This window comes from Cibotium barometz, chromosome 1 (genome assembly GCF_041138505.1).
Source record: "Cibotium barometz isolate CiBa-2024 chromosome 1, ASM4113850v1, whole genome shotgun sequence".
NCBI lineage: Eukaryota > Viridiplantae > Streptophyta > Polypodiopsida > Cyatheales > Cibotiaceae > Cibotium > Cibotium barometz.
The window spans coordinates 64,778,574-64,799,315 of record NC_141046.1 but is presented as its reverse complement, the minus strand read 5'-3'; the positions used below and the strand labels follow the sequence as shown (position 1 = coordinate 64,799,315).

Below are 20,742 nucleotides of genomic sequence, written 5' to 3'. Positions count from 1 at the left end.
AAGAAACAAAGTGAGCAGACCACTGTCCTCATCTGCTCCATGGACCACCACGAGGATATCGTGTCGTGTGAACACGCCTAGCCACACTGGGGGGTTGGGCCTAGAATAGGAGTTCGCCACTCTAAAGGAATAGCTGAGTCAATGTCGATGCTGAGCTTGTCTCTACCCCAGATCCCTGTCAGTCCTCTCTCCTGCTCCTCCTGGGGTAACTGCATGTGTGCAATCCAATCTCCAAGAGACCTGGGGCTGCGAATCTGTCCTCAAAGGCAGGACGAAAACCACGGGCTCATATCTCTGTGAAGATCCATCTAGTACTCTGTGACCATGGGCCCAAGGCTTGGAGTGCGGGCGGAAATCCGGGCCAAGAGGAAATCCTTCCAACTCTCACCACCACGTAGGAGTCCTCTGACAATCAACTTGCCCAATAGGGCACGGCTCTGTATAGCTGGATCAATGAGGTCAAACCCCCCTCTGCTACGTGGCTGAATGATCACTCTCCATGCCACCTTGGCCTTGGCTGGCCTCCCATCACTTCCGGCCCACAAGAGGTTACGGATCAAACGCTGTACCTAGCCAATACAAGCCCGAGAGAAGGCCCAATAGGAGGTGATGTTCCACATGGTCGCAAGCAGTACCTGGTTCACCACCACCACTATGCCTGCTAGGGATAGCCTTGCCAAGCTCCAGTATAGAAGCTTCTTCCGAATACTCAGAAGAAGCGGAGCGAGCTGCTGCTCGGGAGAGATATCAATGCCAACCTAGCAACCGAGGTATCCGATTGGAGTGTCCCTCGGGATCCACTGGAAAGCCTCAACTGGTCACCAAGTCGGGGTCGGTGCTGTGCCTACCCAAAAACCACACGACTTGTGCCAGTTGATCTATGCTCCTGATGCACGACAGAAAATATCTATCGCCTCCGCGAATCTTTGGAGATTCCCAACATCTCTAACAAGGAAGTCATCTGCAAACTCTGAGTCCAGCAGCTCCTCCTGCGTGTAGAGGGGAAGGCGCAATCCCTGAAGTTTGGTCTCCTGGGCGGAGAGAAAACTACTCATGGGCTCGGCGACAAATAGAAAGAGGTACGGTGCAAGAGGACAACCCCGTGTAGAGGGGAAGGCGCAATCCCTGAAGTTTGGTCTACACGGAGCTCCTCCTGCGTGTAGAGGGGAAGGCGCAATCCCTGAAGGCCGTCCCTAGAAGGATGATGGGTCTCCATTGTCGGATCTCGAATCTATCACCACCCTCCTTGGGAATCAAATGTATCAAGCCCTCTATGAGCCTCTCTGGCATGGCACCTGTGGGCATAATCTCATTTAAGGTAGCGTGAAAGCCACCTTCCATGAGGTCCCAATGGCGAAGAAAGAAAGAAACAAAAAGCCCATCCGCCCTCGGGCATTTGCCCCTGGGTAATGCCTTCACCGCCTCCACCAGCTCCTTTGCGGTGAAAGGGGTCAATAAGAAAGACCAAAGGGAGGGGGGAACCACCTCTCTCGTATGCCTCCAAACTCGGCGCACATCCATCACTTGGGGGGGATAATGGGGCACCAGTGAGAAGAGAATGGAAGAAATCCGTGGCAATGGCTCTCACCTGTGGGGGATCAAAAACAATAGCTCCATCCTGGCCACGTAGCCTACGAATATCGTCTCTCCTCCTATATGGGCCGGCTATCTCAAAGAAGTCTCCAGTAACTCTGTCACCGGCCTGAGTCCAAAATGAAGCCCTGGCATGGAATCTATACTCCACCCTCCTCTCCTCAATGGACCGAATCTCCGTGTGGGCGGCGACGATCTTACTCTCAACCCACGGGCTGTCTGGAAAGCTCTCCTAAAGACATTGTAAAGAGGCTAGGCCCCTCCTCAGACTCCTCTCCAACTCCCGAAATCCTTCCAATCTACTCTAGGTTGCCTCTTGTATCAAAATACTGACCTCCCCAAGGCCATAATCCAAAGTGCACGCTATAGATCCTAAGGAAAAGTCCAAACCCGCCCATATTTGCTCAATCCGGCTACAAATCTGGGGGCCCTGAATGAGGCTGTTTGGAATCCTGGAGCTCGCAAGACTATCCTGCCTCCAAGGGTCCTCTAGGGATAGAATAACTGGGGCATGATCTGAAAATGTAGTTCCTGCCACAATACCAACCATGCCTCCACGGCTACAAGCCCACTCATGAACATAAAACCTGTCTAGTCGAGAGAGGTTGGGGCCAGAGCTCCGTCTATCCAATCGAAAGAAGCTAAGATGCCCAAGGCTACGCCCGAACTCTGGAAGATGCCAAGGATCCTGTCCCCTAAGAATCAGTATCATCTCCAGACGGCGGCAGAAGTTGCTCACTGACACAGAGAGAGACTCCTCCCTACATCCCTGAAGGGCCGAAGGATGGAGACCAAAAAGTACGACTCCTGGCTGGTAGAATCTTCCCGCAGGGGCGGGTACGCCCCTCAGTAAGATGATGCTCCTGGAGGAAAAGAATGTCAATAGATCCCCCCACCATAGCTCGATGCAGCTCTCCTCTAAGGACGCCTCGTCTTTGAAAGCACTGAGGCCCCCCTAAGCCCTGAATGTTCCATGAGACAATCCTCATATCAATGTCTCTGTGAAACGGAACTACCGGAACTGCCCTCCACTCCAAGAGTCTTGGGCGCGGGCTTAGACGGGGAATAGTCACAATCTGTCCTAGTGCGGAGTCGCGCCAAGTGGGCGTATGTATTGCCGCTCTGCCCTAGCGCAAGAGTATGCATACACCGTGCTCCATTGATCACAATGGAGGTATCTCTAAGAAGGGGGGAGAGGTACTCCGAGAGAGGTATGCATGAACACAAAAAGCAACATCTCTAGGCTGGAGGTCACCATCTCCCCTCCTTGGTCTCTGTGGGCTGATCCACCAAGCTCCATCCTGGCCAAAGGCCATAGGTAAGTAAGAACGTCGGTGATCCAGAGATCCTGCAGATGATGCGATAGCTCAACTGCCTGATCCTGAATGGTAGCGGCCACTGACTCAAAGGGAAAGAGAAGACATCACGCCATTCTCTTGCATAGAGGGTCTGGAGTGGTGGAAGACCACACATACCCGAATACGGGCTACGGTCTCCTCGAACCTGTCTGTCCGTTCCCTCAGAAGACACCGGAAGGAACTATAATCCACAGGCTGCCCCAAGATCCTAGGGGGCCCACCTGGATACTCAAGTGGGAGAGCCCTCATTGGTGAGGCCGCAACGGTCATCTCCACCGGCTCTGAGAAATGATGAATTAGGCGGCAAACGGTACTCGCCGGCTGTCTCCTCTCCGGATCACGGGCTGCAGGGGGGCTGATGGGAATGCTCTGGAGAGGCGGAAGAGGGGGGTGGGGGGGGGGGGGGTGATGGTAGGTACAGAGGAAGAGGAAGGGCAAATGGAGCGACTGCGGGTAGGGTCGGAGGCAAGGGTGGGGGAGGGAGGGAGGAGGCGAGGGGGAGCACGAAGGCGGAGAGGCGGAGAGGCTGGAGAGGGATGATGCTGAGAGATATCCATCGAAGAGGAAGGCTATTGGGGAAGGCTCGACGAAGCGAGGGTGGGGTCAACCTGCCCCATTGCACTAAGGGCCAAAGGAGAAGTCGTGACAAGGAATCGGTTGCCACCTCGGAAGGGGGGGAGGGGGGGGGGGTCTCTTCGTGACCGGAGGGGGGCCGCCGTCTGCAGGCGGGTGCTGTGATAAGTGCTCGAAACGGTTCTCTGACAGAACCGAATCCTCCTGTTTGCTGCCAGCTTCGCAATAAGGTACTTGCTAAGCCACAAAGCCCTAAGATCTTCTTTCAAAGGTATTTGGAGGTGGTTCATATGCCGAGATCTCGGCAACAGAATTTCTTTTCGGTGGCTTGTTTCTCACAGCACTTGGCCCGATCTTCGAAGCTATTGCTCTTCGCGGCTTCCATCTTCATTGACTTTGACATTCACACAACCAAGGGGCTCACTTATACCTTCTCTTCTATATTTTTCGTGGTTTGGTGCTTCTTGAATATTCGTGGTTAAAAATGGATTCCGACCACTCTGCCCCACAATCACTGGAATATGTCCCTCTTCGCTAGCAAATGCATGACTTGCGGAAACAAATGAATTTATTTATGAATGATATCCGCACCATGATAACACCTATAGTACCTCAGCCGTCACCGACTTCTTCGGATTCCCATCCCTTGGGTAATCATGAGGGTACTCTGGAAAAAAAGGGATTAAAGCCAAAACTTGCATTAAAGGAATTGGAACCACCAAAGCAAACTAGCACTTTACCTTCTCGCACGGAATGCATTGGATCAATGGCTTTCTAAGTGGGGACAATGTTTTCTTTATGTGACATCATAGATGAGCACATAATTTACAGGATGTGGCTCATCGTTGGTGGAGGAAAATTCAAAAGGACAAGGCAATCCCAGTTTAAAGATATATTTATTCGGAATTTTGTAACACCAAATGCGCAGAGTAGAGCAGTTGATACTTGGTTTCGTATTTCTCAGAAGAATCTCACAATTCAGGAGCATGCAGATAAGTATCGAGAGGTGCTTATGAAAATATCCTAAATTTTACCAGAATTCTTACAAGTTCACAAATTCACCTTGGGATTAAATGATAAACTTCAACCATTAGTCCGCCGAGAGAAGTGTGAAACCTTATCCAGAGCAATAGAGATGGCTTTAGTTTATGAAGATGATCGAAAGGGTCAAAGTCAGACAGTGGGAGAGTACTATCTTTGTTATTGTGGATAGATTATCTAAGATGGCATATTTTGTTCCTACTATGAACCAAATTGAGGCTCCGCAAGTAGTGGAATTATTTATTGCCAAAGTGTTTAAATTACATGGCTTGCCAAAATCCATTGTGTCGGATAGAGATCCACAGCTTACAAGTAATTTTTGGCAGCATGTTTTTAGTAAACTTGGCGCACAACTCTCCATGAATAGCGGTGATCATCCACAGACTGATGATCAGATTGAGAGAGTCATTCAAGTCTTAGAGAATATGTCGAGAGCTTGTGTCGGAGAACGACAGAGCGATTGGGAGAAGTATTTGCCTTTACTGGAGTTTGCGTATAATTCACGCAAGCATTCCTCTACAAACTTTTCTCCGTTTGAAGATGCCAAGTACAATTGTATTCCCTCAAAAGACACCCAGTGCAGCTGAATTTTTGTCTCAAATGCAATTAAGTTTAGCTAGAGCTCGAGATTATATCCGTTGGGCTACGGATCGAGTGGTTAAGTATGCTAATCCCAAAAGGATAGCTCGTTCTTTTAAAGAAGGGGAGAAAGTGTTTCTACTCGTTTCTCGGAGAGCTGAGACGCTTCGTGCGGGTAAATCTACTAAATTGTCGCCTAGATATTGTGGACCGTGGATGATTTTGAAACGAGTCGGAGATGTGGCTTACAAGTTAGACTTACCACAAGATTGTTGTGTCCACCCAGTATTTCATGTGAGTCGATTGAATTGTTATCTTCATGACAGTGATAATTTAGTTGATGGTATGATTACTTTGCATGAACTTGATCAAGAAGATCATGGACCAGAATAGATCCTAGAACGAAGAGAAAGACGATTGCAAAATCATACTCTTTGAGAGTTCCTTGTAAAATGTGGCTTATAAGTTAGACTTACCACAAGATTGTTGTGTCTACCCAGTATTTCATGTGAGTCGATTGAATTGTTATCTTCATGACAATTATAATTTAGTTGATGGTATGATTGCTTTGCATGAACCTGATCAAGAAGATCATGGACCAGAATAGATCCTGGAACGAAGAGAAAGACGATTGCGAAATCATACTCTTCGAGAGTTCCTTGTAAAATGTGGCTTATAAGTTAGACTTACCACAAGATTGTTGTCCACCCAGCATTTCATGTGAGTCGATTGAATTGTGATCTTCATGACAGTGATAATTTAGTTGATGGTATGATTGCTTTGCATGAACCTGATCAAGAAGATCGTGGACTAGAATAGATCCTGGAACGACGAGAAAGACGATTGCGAAATCATACTCTTCGAGAGTTCCTTGTAAAATGAAAGGACATCCTTGACAAATGCAACTTGGGAAACGGAATTTCAATTTTGAAAGCGTTATCCTCAGTTTGTCATCGAGGACGATGATTCTAAAAGGGGGGAAAGAATGTTACGACCCTTACACGTGGCAACATGTGGGACACATATACACTATTATGTGGGATTTACAAGTCAGTAATGCGTGGGACATGTGGACATAATCAATGGCGACATACTATTGCACATCATCGCTTATAATAATAAGTGTGAATGGGTAACGTTCGTGGGTGACAGTTGCAGGCCAAAGACCCAGTGATGTGTAGCATGGGGGTACTAGCGAGGACACAGGGCACGTGAGTATGGTGTGCGCCTAGGAAGGTACACACTGGATGCCTGGGGTCACTAGTATATATAATGGTTGGGTGGTTAAACATGGTATGGCAAGCTACGTTTGTTTTTTCTATTCTTGAGTTCATCTTCTTCTCTCTCACGTTTTTTGCATGAGGCTGGACCTTGGTTGCCTTCTTGCATGGAGATCTTACACCGTTATGTATCCCATACCTGGCTGCTCTAGACAGATCATGGAGCCAAATAGTAAACTCGTAAAAGAATTGTCTTCAAAACCAGAAAGGGAAGGCAGAGAGAGGGTACAAAGGGTAGTGGGCATCCTAATAGCTTGCAATGGCCTTATAACCTTTTTTAAGACAAAAGAATGAACTACAACTTTTTAACATAGCCGCCAGATGTATATTTTCTTACCTGTTCCTTTTTCCCCCAATCCACACTCCAATTTCTGTTGATGTCCACACCCCGTCCTGCAAATTGTGGTAGATACATTGAAAAAAAAATAGTAACATAGCAAAAGTGTTCACTCCCATAAATGTCTTCAGAAAAGTATGTGTCTTTAAACCGTAATATTAAAAGCCAAAATCGAGAGCTCTAAAAGTTCCTGTGTCTAGATACAATGCCAGCTGACATATAGTTGAATGAGTTGAATCACATTGTGAATCGATTAAAATTTATGAAGCCTAAGTTACCATTCTTGCGCTCACACAAGTTCCCACTCTCCACAATCTTGCGCCCGTTGTAGTTCTCCATGGGAACAACCTGCATTAGAGATAAACCAGGCTTAAGGAAAATAGCGAGATTTTCTTTTTATTAATGAACTGAAAAGTACTTTATTTCAAAACTTTGCTCCAAAACTGTTTTTGGAGGAAGCATGCATTCCTGCAGCGTCACAGATCCTGCAGCTTTGTCCATAAGCAGGAAGAGAAGGTAGACATGCTTAAAGATACCGGACAAATGTGTAAGAGGAAGATGCAAACTGACTCATGCAGCAGGGCAGCATGACCAATCTAAAATCACAAATATTGACGAAAAAGTTTCTGCTTTTGTGCATAACCACTGATAAATTTCACCAGGCTGCCACAAAGCATTGAAATCAAAGTTGATGATAGAACTCACAGGGCTACCAGCCCATCTTCAGTCTGTAGTGCAGAGTATTGTGCACAGGATGCACACATACATGTGTAATATGTGTGCATTCTCCTTGCATCATATTTTGCTTTTGATTAAGTAAATTATTGAGATCTGAAGGGAAAAGCCTGTTACAATCCAACAGGATAGATTACCACCTTTCTGAACAGAGATTACCACCTTTTCAATACGTAATGTCCCCAACCTCCACCTCAATAAACAGGAGTTGAATCAAATTAACCAAATGGACAAACTTCCAGCTTTTTTTCTGGGAAGAATAAGACAGATGAGCACTAACTTTTAAGATGCCCTGTTTACTATGAGATTCCACGTAGATATTATTGTTTATTCCACAAGAGATACGTATCTCAAGGCAAAGTGTCTGAATTCGTGACTCCTACAGGGACCACTCATTGCTGGAAAACACTCTTCACCTTGTTTTTCCAAAATGCACGGAAGCCGAGTAGAGAGAATTTCACTTTGGGGTAATAAACCAGAACAAGCACTTCAAAGGGTAGCGAGAAGAAGGGTGGATACAAGAAACCTAACTATGGGCTGACTAGAGAGCAAAGGATACAATATGCATGAGGAGGAAAGTGCTGCTCTTGTGGTAGCAAAGACCACCTCTCCAGAGATTGCCTGGACAAAGGTCAATTCCAAGAAGAATAGGTCCCTATGCAAGTGTTTTTCAATGTGTTTGCAACAAGGCATTATAATAACAGAGGTACTTTCTATTATGCAAAAGAGATTGTAAGCATAATGTAGATACTGTTACCTTAGGGGATACTATCCCAGTTGTAAGGTTCATCCAAGCATAGGTACTTAGCTTATCTTCAAGAAAACAACAATTTCACGCGTAAAACCTTGAGAAAATCTGATAATAAGAGAGTAGAGAGAGAGGACACCACACTAGGGGTCGAAATAGCCTTGGGCGGACCCCCCTCCGAGTTATATTAGATAAAACTCCTTGGAGTTGAGTACAAGTTCTTAGAGCTAGAGAGCTCTCTTGTCTTTTCACATGTCTCAACAATGAGAGAATAGCTGAATTTATAGATCTTGCCCAAAAGCACTTGAGAAAAGCAATTTTAAAGCTCACTTTAATCCAAAAAGCATCTTTTTAATAATAAAAGCTCCTCTCTTTTTAGTTTTTAAAAAGCTTTTACTCTTTTCCTTTCCAAAAGCTAGTTGCATCATTCCAAGCCTGTAAGGTGACCTTGCATTGCTTTCTTGCCACGTGTCACTACAACGTCACCATTGCCGCGTCTTCAATGCCACGCCACTTTTTTTTCTCAAATTTTTTTCCCAAAAAAAAAACTTTCTTTTGGCGCGCACGCGTTGCATTTTTGCATATCAGCAACCTCTATTTTGATGCTTCAGTGACATCCCCCCGACTTATTAAACACCTTCCCTCAACTATTAGGTCTTGCTTTTCTCTCCATTTTTTTGTGGGCTTAGTTCTTCTCTCTCTAGCTCTTGAGACATGGTTCTTCATGCGGAATGTCTTCCTCTTGTGCTTGGCTTTGGGGAGCATCTTGCCCTCATGGTTTTCACCCTTCACATAGAATGACCTCGGGTTTTACCTCTCTGGCAAATACTCCCACCCCTTGCACCTCTAGAGTCACCCTTAGGCAGGAGTTTCCCACCGTGATTCTCTTCTTGTCAAGATCAACAAGCACCCGTTATATGTCAGAAGACACAAACTCGTGCACACACGCTCGTCCTTGGGTTTAATCGGGCATCCCCGACCCTCGGTATACATACACAAATATGCTCACAAGCATAAATCTAATAAACAAATGAATGCACAAATAGTTCCTTGGTTTTGACGCCAATTTCTTGCTTTTTATACTAGTTCCTAATGTAGTCCAACTACCCACTATTTGACTATGGTAGACTAACAATATTTATATCCATGTACTCAATTTTGATTTCCTTAACTGATAAACAGTGCCTCCATGAGATGGCTAGTCCCATGATTTTTGTACAAAAGATTTAGTATTTTGTTCAATCTCAAAGTTGCCCCTTTTGGATACAACTTGGACAACAACCCTGGGGTCCTAGAATTCTCAATTCCGTGTAGTGGACTATAAACCTTGAGCATTCTCCTTTGTTTCTAGTTCCTTGGATGTCAAAATACAAAGGCCGGTGACATCCCCTCGACATCTAATGAGTTGTCATCTGAGTTGTCATCAACTGAAAAGTTTCCTGATATGCCTGTAAAAACTTGTGGATACTTGGATACTCCACAAAGAAGTTCTCATCCACCCAATTGGCATCCATTTCTAATCTGCCGCACAGCACTTTAACAAATCCAATACGGCTGAATTTGTGATCTCACTCTAGCTATCCATATGTGGATGATATGAGGAAGAAAATTCCAATTTCGTCCCCATATTATCAAATAATGCCCTCCACAACAACCCAGTGGTCTTGGGATCTCGATCACCAACAATGGACTTGGGCATTCCATGATATTTGAACACCTGAGCCAGAAAAATCCTTGCCATGTGGTCTACCTTGATGGTCTTCCTTACTGGAATGAAATGAGCTTGCTTAGTTCAACCTATCCACAATGGTCCAAATATCATCATTCCCAAACTTTGACTTTAGCAAGTCAAAAATAAAGTCAATCACTATACTTTCCCATGGCCTCTCGGAGACACAAGTAGAGGCATAAGCAATCCTAGAGTCTTTTGACCATTATACTTAACTTTTTGACAAGTCAAACACTCGGATACATACTTATCAATATCCTTTCTCATGCTAGTACCGTTCTAATGCGTGCGTAGTAGAAGAAATATCTCTATGCCTTGCATAAGGTGGTGCATGTGACTCCTCATTCGCTTTTTGCCTCAAATCCTTGGTTATGCATAACCGCGTATCCATCATCAAATATCCCTCTTTCAAGGAATAGCGATTAAGTGTCTGACCATCCTCTAGCTTCCGCATAATCCTACCAAAGTGTTCATCACGCACATAGTGATTTCTCATGGAATCCCTCCCTCTATGATAGGCAATGGTCATTGAATGTACATGTGGTCTCCTACATTCTTTCTAGGTGTATGGATAATCTAGAAACCAAACATGGATAAAAAGTTTACCCACCTCATATGCTTCTCAGAAAGCTTAGTTTGGGTCAGAAAATATCTCAAACTTTGATGATCCGTCTTCACCATGAAATCAACCCCAAGAAAATAATGCTTCCATGAAGTAACAGCATGATTCACAGCTAGAAATTCTTTCTCATAAACCTGCAAGTGTTTCTCGGCATGTTGCAACCTTCGGCTCTCAAAGGCAACCACGTGCCCTTCTTGTTGCAAAACTGCCATTATACAATCCCCACTTGCATCACATACCACCACAAAAGATTTCACAAGGTCTCGAATGACCAATACCGGTCCGATAGTAAGCTTTTGCTTTAATAAGTTGAAGGCATGTCTCTGACACTCACCCCATCAGAATACTACTTTCTTCTTGGTTAGATGATGCAATGGAGCGGCAATGGTGGCAAAGTTTCTAATGAACCTCCTGTAATAGGAGCATAACCCCAAGAAATTGCGCACCTCGTGTACTTATTTCAATTCTGACCAATGCTTGATGGCCTCAAGCTTTGTTGGATCCATCCGCACTCCTTCCTTAGACACTATATCTCCAAGGTAATGTATTTCTTTTAAGAAAAACTCACTCTTCTTTCCATTGATGAACAACTTGTGCTCTTGCAACTCCTGGAATACCTTAGCTAAATGCTATTCGTGTTCCTCTTTGGTCTTGGAAAGTACAATGATGTCACTAAAGAAAGTGTTAGCATACTTCCAATGTGGTCTAAAGATCCAATCCATCATGCAGTTGAAGATAGCCAGATCATTTGTGAGTCCAAAAGGCATCACCAAATACTCATACAATCCAAAAGTAGTACGGAAGGCAGTCTTGTCAATATCCTATGGCTAGATCCGAATATAATAATAGCCACTCTTCATGTCAATCCGACTAAAGAATCACGCCTTCCAACCAATCCAATATATCATCAACCCTCAGTATACGAACCGATTCTTGATTGTAATCTTGTTCACGGCTCTATAATCCATGCACATGCAGAATGAGCCATCCTTCTTTTGTACTAGAAGCACTGGAGAAGAAAAGGGTAAAGAATTAGGCCATATCAACCCCTTTGATCGCAAGTCCTCTACTTGTGTCATAATCTCTTCTTGTTGTACTGCACTCACATGGTAAGGAGGTCGATTCCGGGGTGAACTCCCTGGAATCAACTCTATCACATGATCCTCTGATCACTCAGGAGGCAACTCTCCTAGAATAACATCCATGAAGCAATCCTTGTATCCCTCTAGAAACTGTAGTCTCTCCTTCTCTCCCTCTCAAAAGAGTTCAAATCTTTCACTCAGTCTTCACTCTTATCCTTTACAAAGATCATATACACATGAAGATGGAAGACTTTATTGCTTTGGAAAATAGATACATGGGATATAGTAGGGATGGTATCTCCCTTCTTCTTTGCTACAATAGTGATATCCTTATTCATATACTTAAAAGAAATAGTACTCTCGTGAATCTCGATAAAAGCACTCTGCCTATGGAACCATGGCATCCTCAAGATGACATCCGAGTGCTTCAAAGGTGAAATATAGAAATCCTCATACTCCACATACCCTGGACATGAATCCTCAACTTACCAATGATAGACGTTATTGCCCCATTGCATCACCATGAAACACTTGTTCCGCATGTAAGGCCGGTCCATCTCCTCGGGTTTGATACCCAACTGTTCTGCAATCTTTATGGAAATGAAATTATCTGTGGTTCCCATGTCAAACAACACTAGAGCATTCTTGTCCCGCACCTTTTCCCAAGAGAGGCATAACTCTCTAGTCTCGGGTTCTGAAGTGTTTCCCAATACGTTGGGAATCCAACCAACCACCCACTGGCTTAGACTTTTCCTTGGAATTTACTTGCTCTCAAGATCCCTTAGGACGATCCGGACATTGGGCCGACATGTGCCCCTCCTTGCCACATCTAAAGCATTTCCCTTCCTTGTAGTAGACCTCGATTTGCTCATTGGCCAAGTTGTGCTTTCCTTTGTAGTAGTTTGGAATACCCCTCAGCTTCATAGGTTGAAACCTATTCTTGGAGTTTTCACACGTCTCAAGTACCGAGGACTTTTGATCTCCAATACTTGTCTCTTTCTTTGGTTCATCTACCATGTAGACCCTGGTTACCATGTAGGCCCTGGTAGCATTAATATTCGGGCATACATTCTCAAAATCTCGAATGTTGTCACGCGAACCAGCCCAATACTTTCTTAGCTTAGATATCTCAGAAATCTCTTTAAAAGGAGCAATCTTGAGATATGCATCCCAAAATTCTTGTTGTAATGATCAACTGTCTCACATGTTTCCATCCGCAATCTTTCCCATGCAAGGGGCACATCATCTTCAAACTTCTTAGGTAAAAACTGATCTTAAAATTGCTTTTCGAAGTCTTTTCATTTCTTGGGAGATGTTGCCTCAACCATGAGTGGACCCCACCATGCATTGGTTGTCTCCGTAAGATGTAAACTAGCCATGCAAATCTTGGATGACTCCGAATAGTTTTCGAAAACAAAAGTAATATCAAATTTGCAAATAAAAGTGAGGGCTTTCCCTGTGTAACCATAAGCTCCATCATATGGTGTAAACCGCACCGTCCTTCTCCCTTCTTTGAATTCCTTAGCTTTGCGATTACCTTTCTTCCCTTTCTTTCCATGCCATGGAGAGGGTGACTTAGAGGGGGAAGAAGAAAAAGAAGAAGAAGAAGAACATGATAAAGATGAAAGGCTTGATAAAGAAGATAGGATCCTTGACCTTTTCCGACTATGTCGACTTTTCCCACAATGAGAGTGGACTGCTTTGATATGGCTCCTCTTCCTTCCACAAGAAAGTGGAGGACTCGGTGATCTCTTTGAGGGAGATCTCTATGATAAAGACTTATGATTTTCAGCCACATCCTTCTTTGTTGGTTGCTCATCCCTTTTCTCCATTCACTCGATCTTCTTAGATAGTTGCTCAAAAATTCTCATCAAGTCGGGATCTTGGAGAATAGCGTCCAAATTGGTCATAGTTTCTTTGACCATGTGGGTTCTTGGGTCTTCTTTGTGAAATCAGGGCTATGGTGGATCGTGTTGCTCAAAAATTCTCATCAAGTCGGGATCTTGGAGAATAGCGTCCAAATTGGTCATAGTTTCTTTGACCATGTGGGTTCTTGGGTCTTCTTTGTGAAATCACGGCTATGGTGGATCGTGCTGCTCCATGGCTACAAGGAGAAAAGAGAGAGAGAGAGGGATCAATGCTCAAAAGAGAGAGACAATTGCTAGGCACAAAGAAGCTTATGACTAATGTTGTGTAATCATCAAGTACAATGTCCCTTTTTGTAGGTTGGAAGCCTTATCTTTTGATTCAAACACAATCACACTCACATATGGAGACATGACACATGGCACACACTTATCTTATCCAGAAAAGAGGGTGTTCACACACATATAGGCACACTTACACAAACATGGGGTGTTCACACCTATACAACCACATGTAGATGGATACACATATACTAACAGGTATACGAGGTGGACATACAAGACACAAGAGACTCCGCAATACCCAACAAACCCCCCTTCGGAGCGAAGGTGATATTTTATGAAGCAGCCTTCATAATGATGGTGATTTGGGCTCACTGGCATCACATGATGCAAAAGATCACAGTGGCCATACCTGACGTGATACAAGAGATCACAGTCGAGCCTACAAATGGAGCTTGACCACACATAAGATTCCTCAGCCCTTCTAGACTATCCCTCTTGACTCAAAACAGAGTAATGAAGAAAAGGCGGTACAAACATAGATGGGAAAACACTAACACATATGAACATTTATCACAAAAAATCCCCCCTCGATGCTGGTGATGTCACCTTTTCCATGCTACTATCCCGTCCATGGGCTTACGGAGTCTTCAATGCGATGGAGATGGCTCTGATTCTGCCAATTTTGGATAAATCAAGGAAAAGCCCCAAATTTTAACGTGTAGGAGGATCAATTTGATTGTTTTTTTTTAGATTCAAGAGAAACCCCCAATTTATCCAAGGAAAGGTGTAGGAGGACGACACTGACCTCGCTCTTCAGCTCTCCCACTTCTGTCACGTGGGGTGCAGTAGCCTGGGCTACAGAGTTCCGAGCAGTGCTCTGTTACAAGGAGGACCACACCGACCTCGCTCTTCAGCTCTCCCTATTCTGGATAGCAGCCATCCTGGCCTCCACAGTGCCAGTGCCCCAGTTGACTAGTCACTACCAAGACCCCGGTGTACCAGTGCTCGGAATTTATCATCAGCTTCTCCACTTGACACATCTCATGTGCCAGATGCTACAAGGCCACTGAATTTCACACTTTGGGGTGACAAACCAGAACAAGAACTTCCAAGAATACCTTCCACATGTGCTCATCAAAGACTTTTATTTTCGAAGCAACTCCCTGGCACCTACTAGAATAAGGTGGCTCTCAGCCTTTTTTTTTTTTGCAATCTGATGGTAGTTTACATGAAAAAAATCGACCTGACGTAGTTACAGTAGGGCGTAAAGTAAGAAGATCCCTTCGAGAAATCACCTTGATGATCAGCTTTTGAAGCTCCTTTTTGATGGTCTCATTGTTGAGAATCGCTGAATCCCTTTCACCAACCAAAACACTGAGTAGTCTCAGAGCAACTTCACTAGTAATAAGCTCTCTACCATGCTGTCCAAAACTCTGTCCAGATATCAGACAAATGAGAATATTATGTTATGCATGCAACCATACTTGGGCACAATACAGAGAAAAAGCTTCCGTTATTTACCAAAAGAAGCCTGTACTTCTCATTGTCCACTGTATTAGCACCATGTTCAACTGTTGCAATAATGATCTCACTAGCATAGCCATCTACATTTGATTTCCAAGATTGCACCTATGCACAACTAAACAGCTATTGTCAAAATCCCGTAAGTGAAGTAGCCATAATGACACGTAAAAAGACAAATAGTGTGTACAACCAACATGCTTTCTGGATGTCGAATGGAAAGGGCCTCAACTTCCTGAAGCAAAGCATCCCTGAAGAACAAAGTTCACCAAAAAACACTCAAATTAAGTGCAGTCGTGTACACAAAATTTACTTTAAACAAACATGCTGTGCTAAGCCCACATTGGATGTTAGCTAGCTATAATGATAATGTGGCACTACCATGGGGAAGAGGGAAGAAGAAGGAAAAGAAAAGGGGGGGTGGGCTGCCACATCAGCTCATGGACGAGGCCACATGGCCCTGTGGGGCACGGCTGCATGACAAGTTCATACATGTTGAGACATCATCGGCATCGTGAATGTGAATGCTGATGAGAGTGGACTGCATGAAGTCTCTCCTTCACATAATCATGATGAACCTCAATGTGTTTTGTTTGTGCATGATAAAATCAAAGTCTCCACTCTGCCCAACTCTTGTTGCAGCTCTCGTTCTCCCTTATAAAGGAGCTTGCATATTGTAAGAGGCCTCCCAGGCCTATTTAACCAAGATCTGCTAAACATAGTCGAAACAAGATTCGAGAGAACCAAATAAAGGGGCACAGGCAAGCTCACCACCACCCCGAGCCAGGGGCTAAGGCTCCACTCACAAATACGTGCCAATCAGCACTGGCGTCCCATACCACCAATTTGTGTCCACGGGGGCCCTCACCAAGTCTATCTGCGATCTTGCCATGTCCAAGGCAAGAGTAGAAACTTTGGTCCAAGCACAAACCCATCAAAAGTGCACTAATGCATTGACACACAATAATAACCCAAGGCATCACTTATATAGTAGAAACCACCCCTATAAATAGTTAACTTGATAGCTAGTAGCCTAGTTTATTAATTCTAAAGCTTAGCTCTCCGCATCTGCCCGATATCTCCTAATCGAGGGTCCCCTAACCTTGCTAGATTAGGCCCGCTTATCCAAGGGTTACATAAGATACTTCCCCTCCTTAGACGCTTCCACTCTTGGAAACAAAGGCAATCTAATCAAGAAAAGCAAGAAACCTATAAACAAGCCATTGTCTCCCAACTTGAGTCCTCCTCTGCCCTATCGTTCCACTTATTTTATACTCAGGGAGCAACTTATTTCTAAGTTACCTTTCCCTAAAATCAATTGTCGTTTCCCATTCATGTGAAACATAGGACAAGTCCTCAACCTCAACAAGCTCCTGAGGAGTCACAATGCTATCCTGAGCTCCCAACATCTCTTTTAGTCTATTGACATGAAAGACTGGAAGAATGTCAGGCGGTTCACGTGCCGATGGACCTCCCTTCGTCTTCCTTCCACCTTTATTCGTTGGTGATAGGAGAGCTCAGATGGAGACATGGACCTTTTCACCATATTCTTCGAGAATGTTTTCAACAAAGTGTTTCATAACTCTTATTCTCCTGAGCTTATGCTCATAAGCGTGTTTAAAGGCGGCAACATCGCGCACCACGGCAACATTAATATCGTGCACCACTTTATGTACGCGCAATATTAATTTATCGATCCCCTAGATCCCTGTTGGGCCGCCCCCACCCGTAAGAAATGGCGCGAGCCGTATGTGGGGAGAGGGCTACCTCTCTAGTTCTTTTAAGGATTCACAAAAGGTCCACAATACCACGGGGATAACTTCCCAACCTTCGATGTCAGTAACCCCTCCGAACTCTTGGATATTTGCAAATACACTAGGATTCCCTTGAATAACTCCCTCGGCGAACGCTACCTATCAGCATAAAAGTGTGCTCTATCTTGAGTACTCCTGATAGAATCTCTAGCTATGGCTAGCATCTCCTGCATATTTGCCAAGAAATCCCTTGCTGCATGATCCTTGAGCTCTGGTCTGTAATAACGGATCTCCCTGCTTGGACCTACTGCCAAAATCAACCAGAATATCTATCAGTCTCATAGCCCTCTCAAGGAATCATAAAGGTGAGCCTCAATCTTGATGCAACTCAGAAGCTTCACCTCCCCAATCTAACTCGATGCATCCACAACCGTATTCAATCTACCTTTCCAATACTCAATCTCCATGTCAAAATCTTGTATCAACTCTAGCCACCGCATCTTCTTCCTACTCAACTAAGGTCTATCACAAAAATACTTGATCGACTCATGGTCGGTCAAAATAACAAATTTAGATCCATACAAGTAATGTCTCCAAATTTTCAATGCATGAATAAACAGTTGCAAAAGAGATCGTTCATCATCTGCTGTTCAAAAGTAGCATGAGCATTTGTGAGCCCAAGAGGTAATATGAGAAACTCGTAATGACCATATCTGATTCGGAAACCCATCTTAAAGACATCTCCCTCAACTATTCTGATCTAGTGATAACCAGTATGAAGATTAATCTTCGTAAAATACTTGGCCTCCTTGAGTCTATCTATCATATCGTCCATGATGCGATATATATTCTTAATTGTAACTTTGCAAAACTTTTCATAATTGACACGCACCGTCCAAGTTCCGTCTTTTTTATGCTTCAAAAGCATTGGAGCTCCCCAAGGAGATTTACACTATCGAATCTATCCAATCCTGAGATATTCTGACAATTATCCAGCAATCTAATCCTCTTCTAATGGGTGCATCCCTGTAAGATGCAATACTCACAAGGTGAGACTCTGGAATCAAATCAATCCTATAATCAATTGATCGACTGGGTGGTAAACCTAGAGGTAACTCTACAGGAAAAACATCAGTGAACTCTGCCTTGATGCTTTCTAGCTCGCGTGTCTCCCAAACATCTAACTTACTAGATTTGAAATCAGTAGTAACATCAGAAGAAAGAGAATCAAGAACACATTGAAAACCTTCATAATCAAAACAAGAACTCTGTATTATATTATGAAGTTCTGCAAAGTTAACAACAGTAGAGGGTGCAACTCCAAAATCACCCTTGAGACAAACTAGAGTATTTCTAGTAAAAAAGACAATGTATGATCATTCGAGTTTACATGGACATCATGCTTATGAAACCATTCGTTACCTATAATAATATCTACCCTATCTAGATTCATAACCAAAAAATCTGCACTCTGAATAACTCTGATAGATATAGGCAACAGGGTCACACATGTCCCGGCTCTATCCATGCCCCGCTACCAGGTTCACATGGTAGACATGATCACTTAGCCGAGTCTCCACTCCTAATATCCGCACGAATTTGCCATTAATAAAATTGTGAGTGCTACCTGGATCAAATAGGATGTGTACAACATTGATCCATACATACGTATGAGATCATTGGGTCGAAAAATTGCCTTGCTAAAGTTACAATCCATGCAAGAACTATGATCAAGAACTGTGGTATGAACACAAGTAATCTTAGAGTTATCTCTAATCTCGATCAAGTGAGCTCCCTTACGCTTCTGCTTTTTCTACGCCTAAGGATAGCTCCCTTTTCAATGGCCCATCTCGCCACAAATAAAGCACCAACTCTCCCGAATATTCTAGAGACACTACTCAGCCCCAAAGTTTGGGTCTGATTCTGATTCGTGGAAGCCTTCACAAACCTAAACTTTCATTTACGTTTGGAATTTGGTACAGAGTTGCTTGAGCTCTTCTACTTCTAAGGAACATTCTTTTTACTCTTGTCGAGACAATTGTCTCTTCATAGATCTTTGCAAAATGGATAGCATCCTCACATGTGTTTTGCAGTTATTATTCCTCACTTGAAGCTTATGATCTGGGGATAACCCCCAAACCCAAGAAAGGTGACCGCATCCATATGCACCGCCTTTGCCTGCAACTCTCTAAACTTGTGCAAATATGTAGCGAAAGACATGGACTTCATATCCAACTCTGCAAACCTAGATACCACGTGATTCTCATCCTTCGCCCGGAGGAACTCATCCCTAAACATTTACCCGAACTAGCCCAAGAAGTAGACTTGTTCCGAAGCTCTCTCCACCATAAAAAGGCTTTCCCTTTCAGGAGGCCTTGCACAATATGAATCTTCAGAGCGTCCTAGAGAGAATGAAATTCAAAGTGAACATTCTAGCTATTAAGCCATGCATCAATCACTTCCGAAGTTCTCTCCTTCCTTTCTCCGAAAAAAAACCTCTGGGGTGAAGAAGGAGCTTCTGAAATCTGTCTTCCAAGTCCGGAAGTAATGCCTTCTATAATAAAGTGATCTCCTGATGCAAAAGAGTGATCTCCTTCCAAAGATTGGTCATCTCACAGCCTTGGTTCTTGAGGGTAGAGATCTTTGCTTGGAGCTTTTACTTCTCATTTTGGAAGTAAATCTTCCCCACCACATCTATCTCCTCCTCTTCCAAGCCTATGGTATGGTGCCCATGGGCAGTATCATGGCTGGGTTCCCCAATATCAGTTCGGAGATCCAAATTTTCAGCATATAGCAAGGGCAAATCACCAGTACGCATATCCTCCGTGCAAGCAAGATCTTCCCTATCTGAAGTAGAGAGCGACAGTAGTTGTTTTTCATTAAAAACGTCACTAATAGTAAACATTTTTGTGAGTAAATGGGTTGTATAACCTATAATCCTTGCTCTCACTGTTGTATCTCACAAAAATACATTTGACAGCTTCATTATCAAGCTTCATCCTCATCTCTGCTGGCACAAGTGCATATGCTCTACAACCAAAAGACGCGCATATATTCAACCTTTGGTTTCATATCATACTAAGCTTCAAACGAAATGATACTCTTCAACGATTTTGTATGACATGTACACCTGCTGAAGTCAACACTGTCTTAGTCCACAACTTGTGTGGCAACCCTTGGCCTTTGATCATACATCTGGCCATCGCCATCAAAGTTCTATACTTTCTTTCTGCCACACCATTTTGTTGAGGTATGTATGGCCCCGTACACTAATGCTTAATCCCCTTATTCTGCAAGAAAGCTTTGAAAGCATTGAACATTTATTCACCCCCCCTCTGTGCGAAGGGTCTTAACATTCCACCATGTTTCATTCTCAACGATTGTAACCTAATGCTGAAAATGCATAAATCCTTCATAGGATAAGTCCACCTGAATCTAGAGTAATATAGGCAATCCCCCAAAGATTAAGTCCGCATGGGACCACATACATCACAATGTATAAGCTATAATTTCTGGATGGTCCTAATTATGTCTCTTATTATTATGAATTCTCTTATACAGGTTTAGATTAAGACGTCTTTCTAAATCCGAGCGATCGTAGTTTACTTTACGTGTACGTGGATGATTCTGTACATACAAA

General features: G+C 43.8%; 1 protein-coding gene across 2 annotated transcripts in view; it reads right to left on the bottom strand.

Moving 5' to 3' along the window:
• LOC147642320 (uncharacterized) overlaps positions 1-20,742 on the bottom strand; it is a 99,588-nt gene that overhangs the window by 13,710 nt on the left and 65,136 nt on the right. For both annotated transcript variants that reach the window (XM_086805136.1, XM_086805127.1), the window contains exons 3-7: positions 15,542-15,599; positions 15,349-15,456; positions 15,123-15,260; positions 7,040-7,109; positions 6,762-6,817 (exon numbers count right to left, since the gene is read on the bottom strand). In XM_086805136.1, the coding sequence (XP_086661262.1) occupies positions 6,762-6,817; positions 7,040-7,109; positions 15,123-15,260; positions 15,349-15,456; positions 15,542-15,599 (430 nt within the window). The remainder of the gene's footprint in view (positions 1-6,761; positions 6,818-7,039; positions 7,110-15,122; positions 15,261-15,348; positions 15,457-15,541; positions 15,600-20,742) is intronic.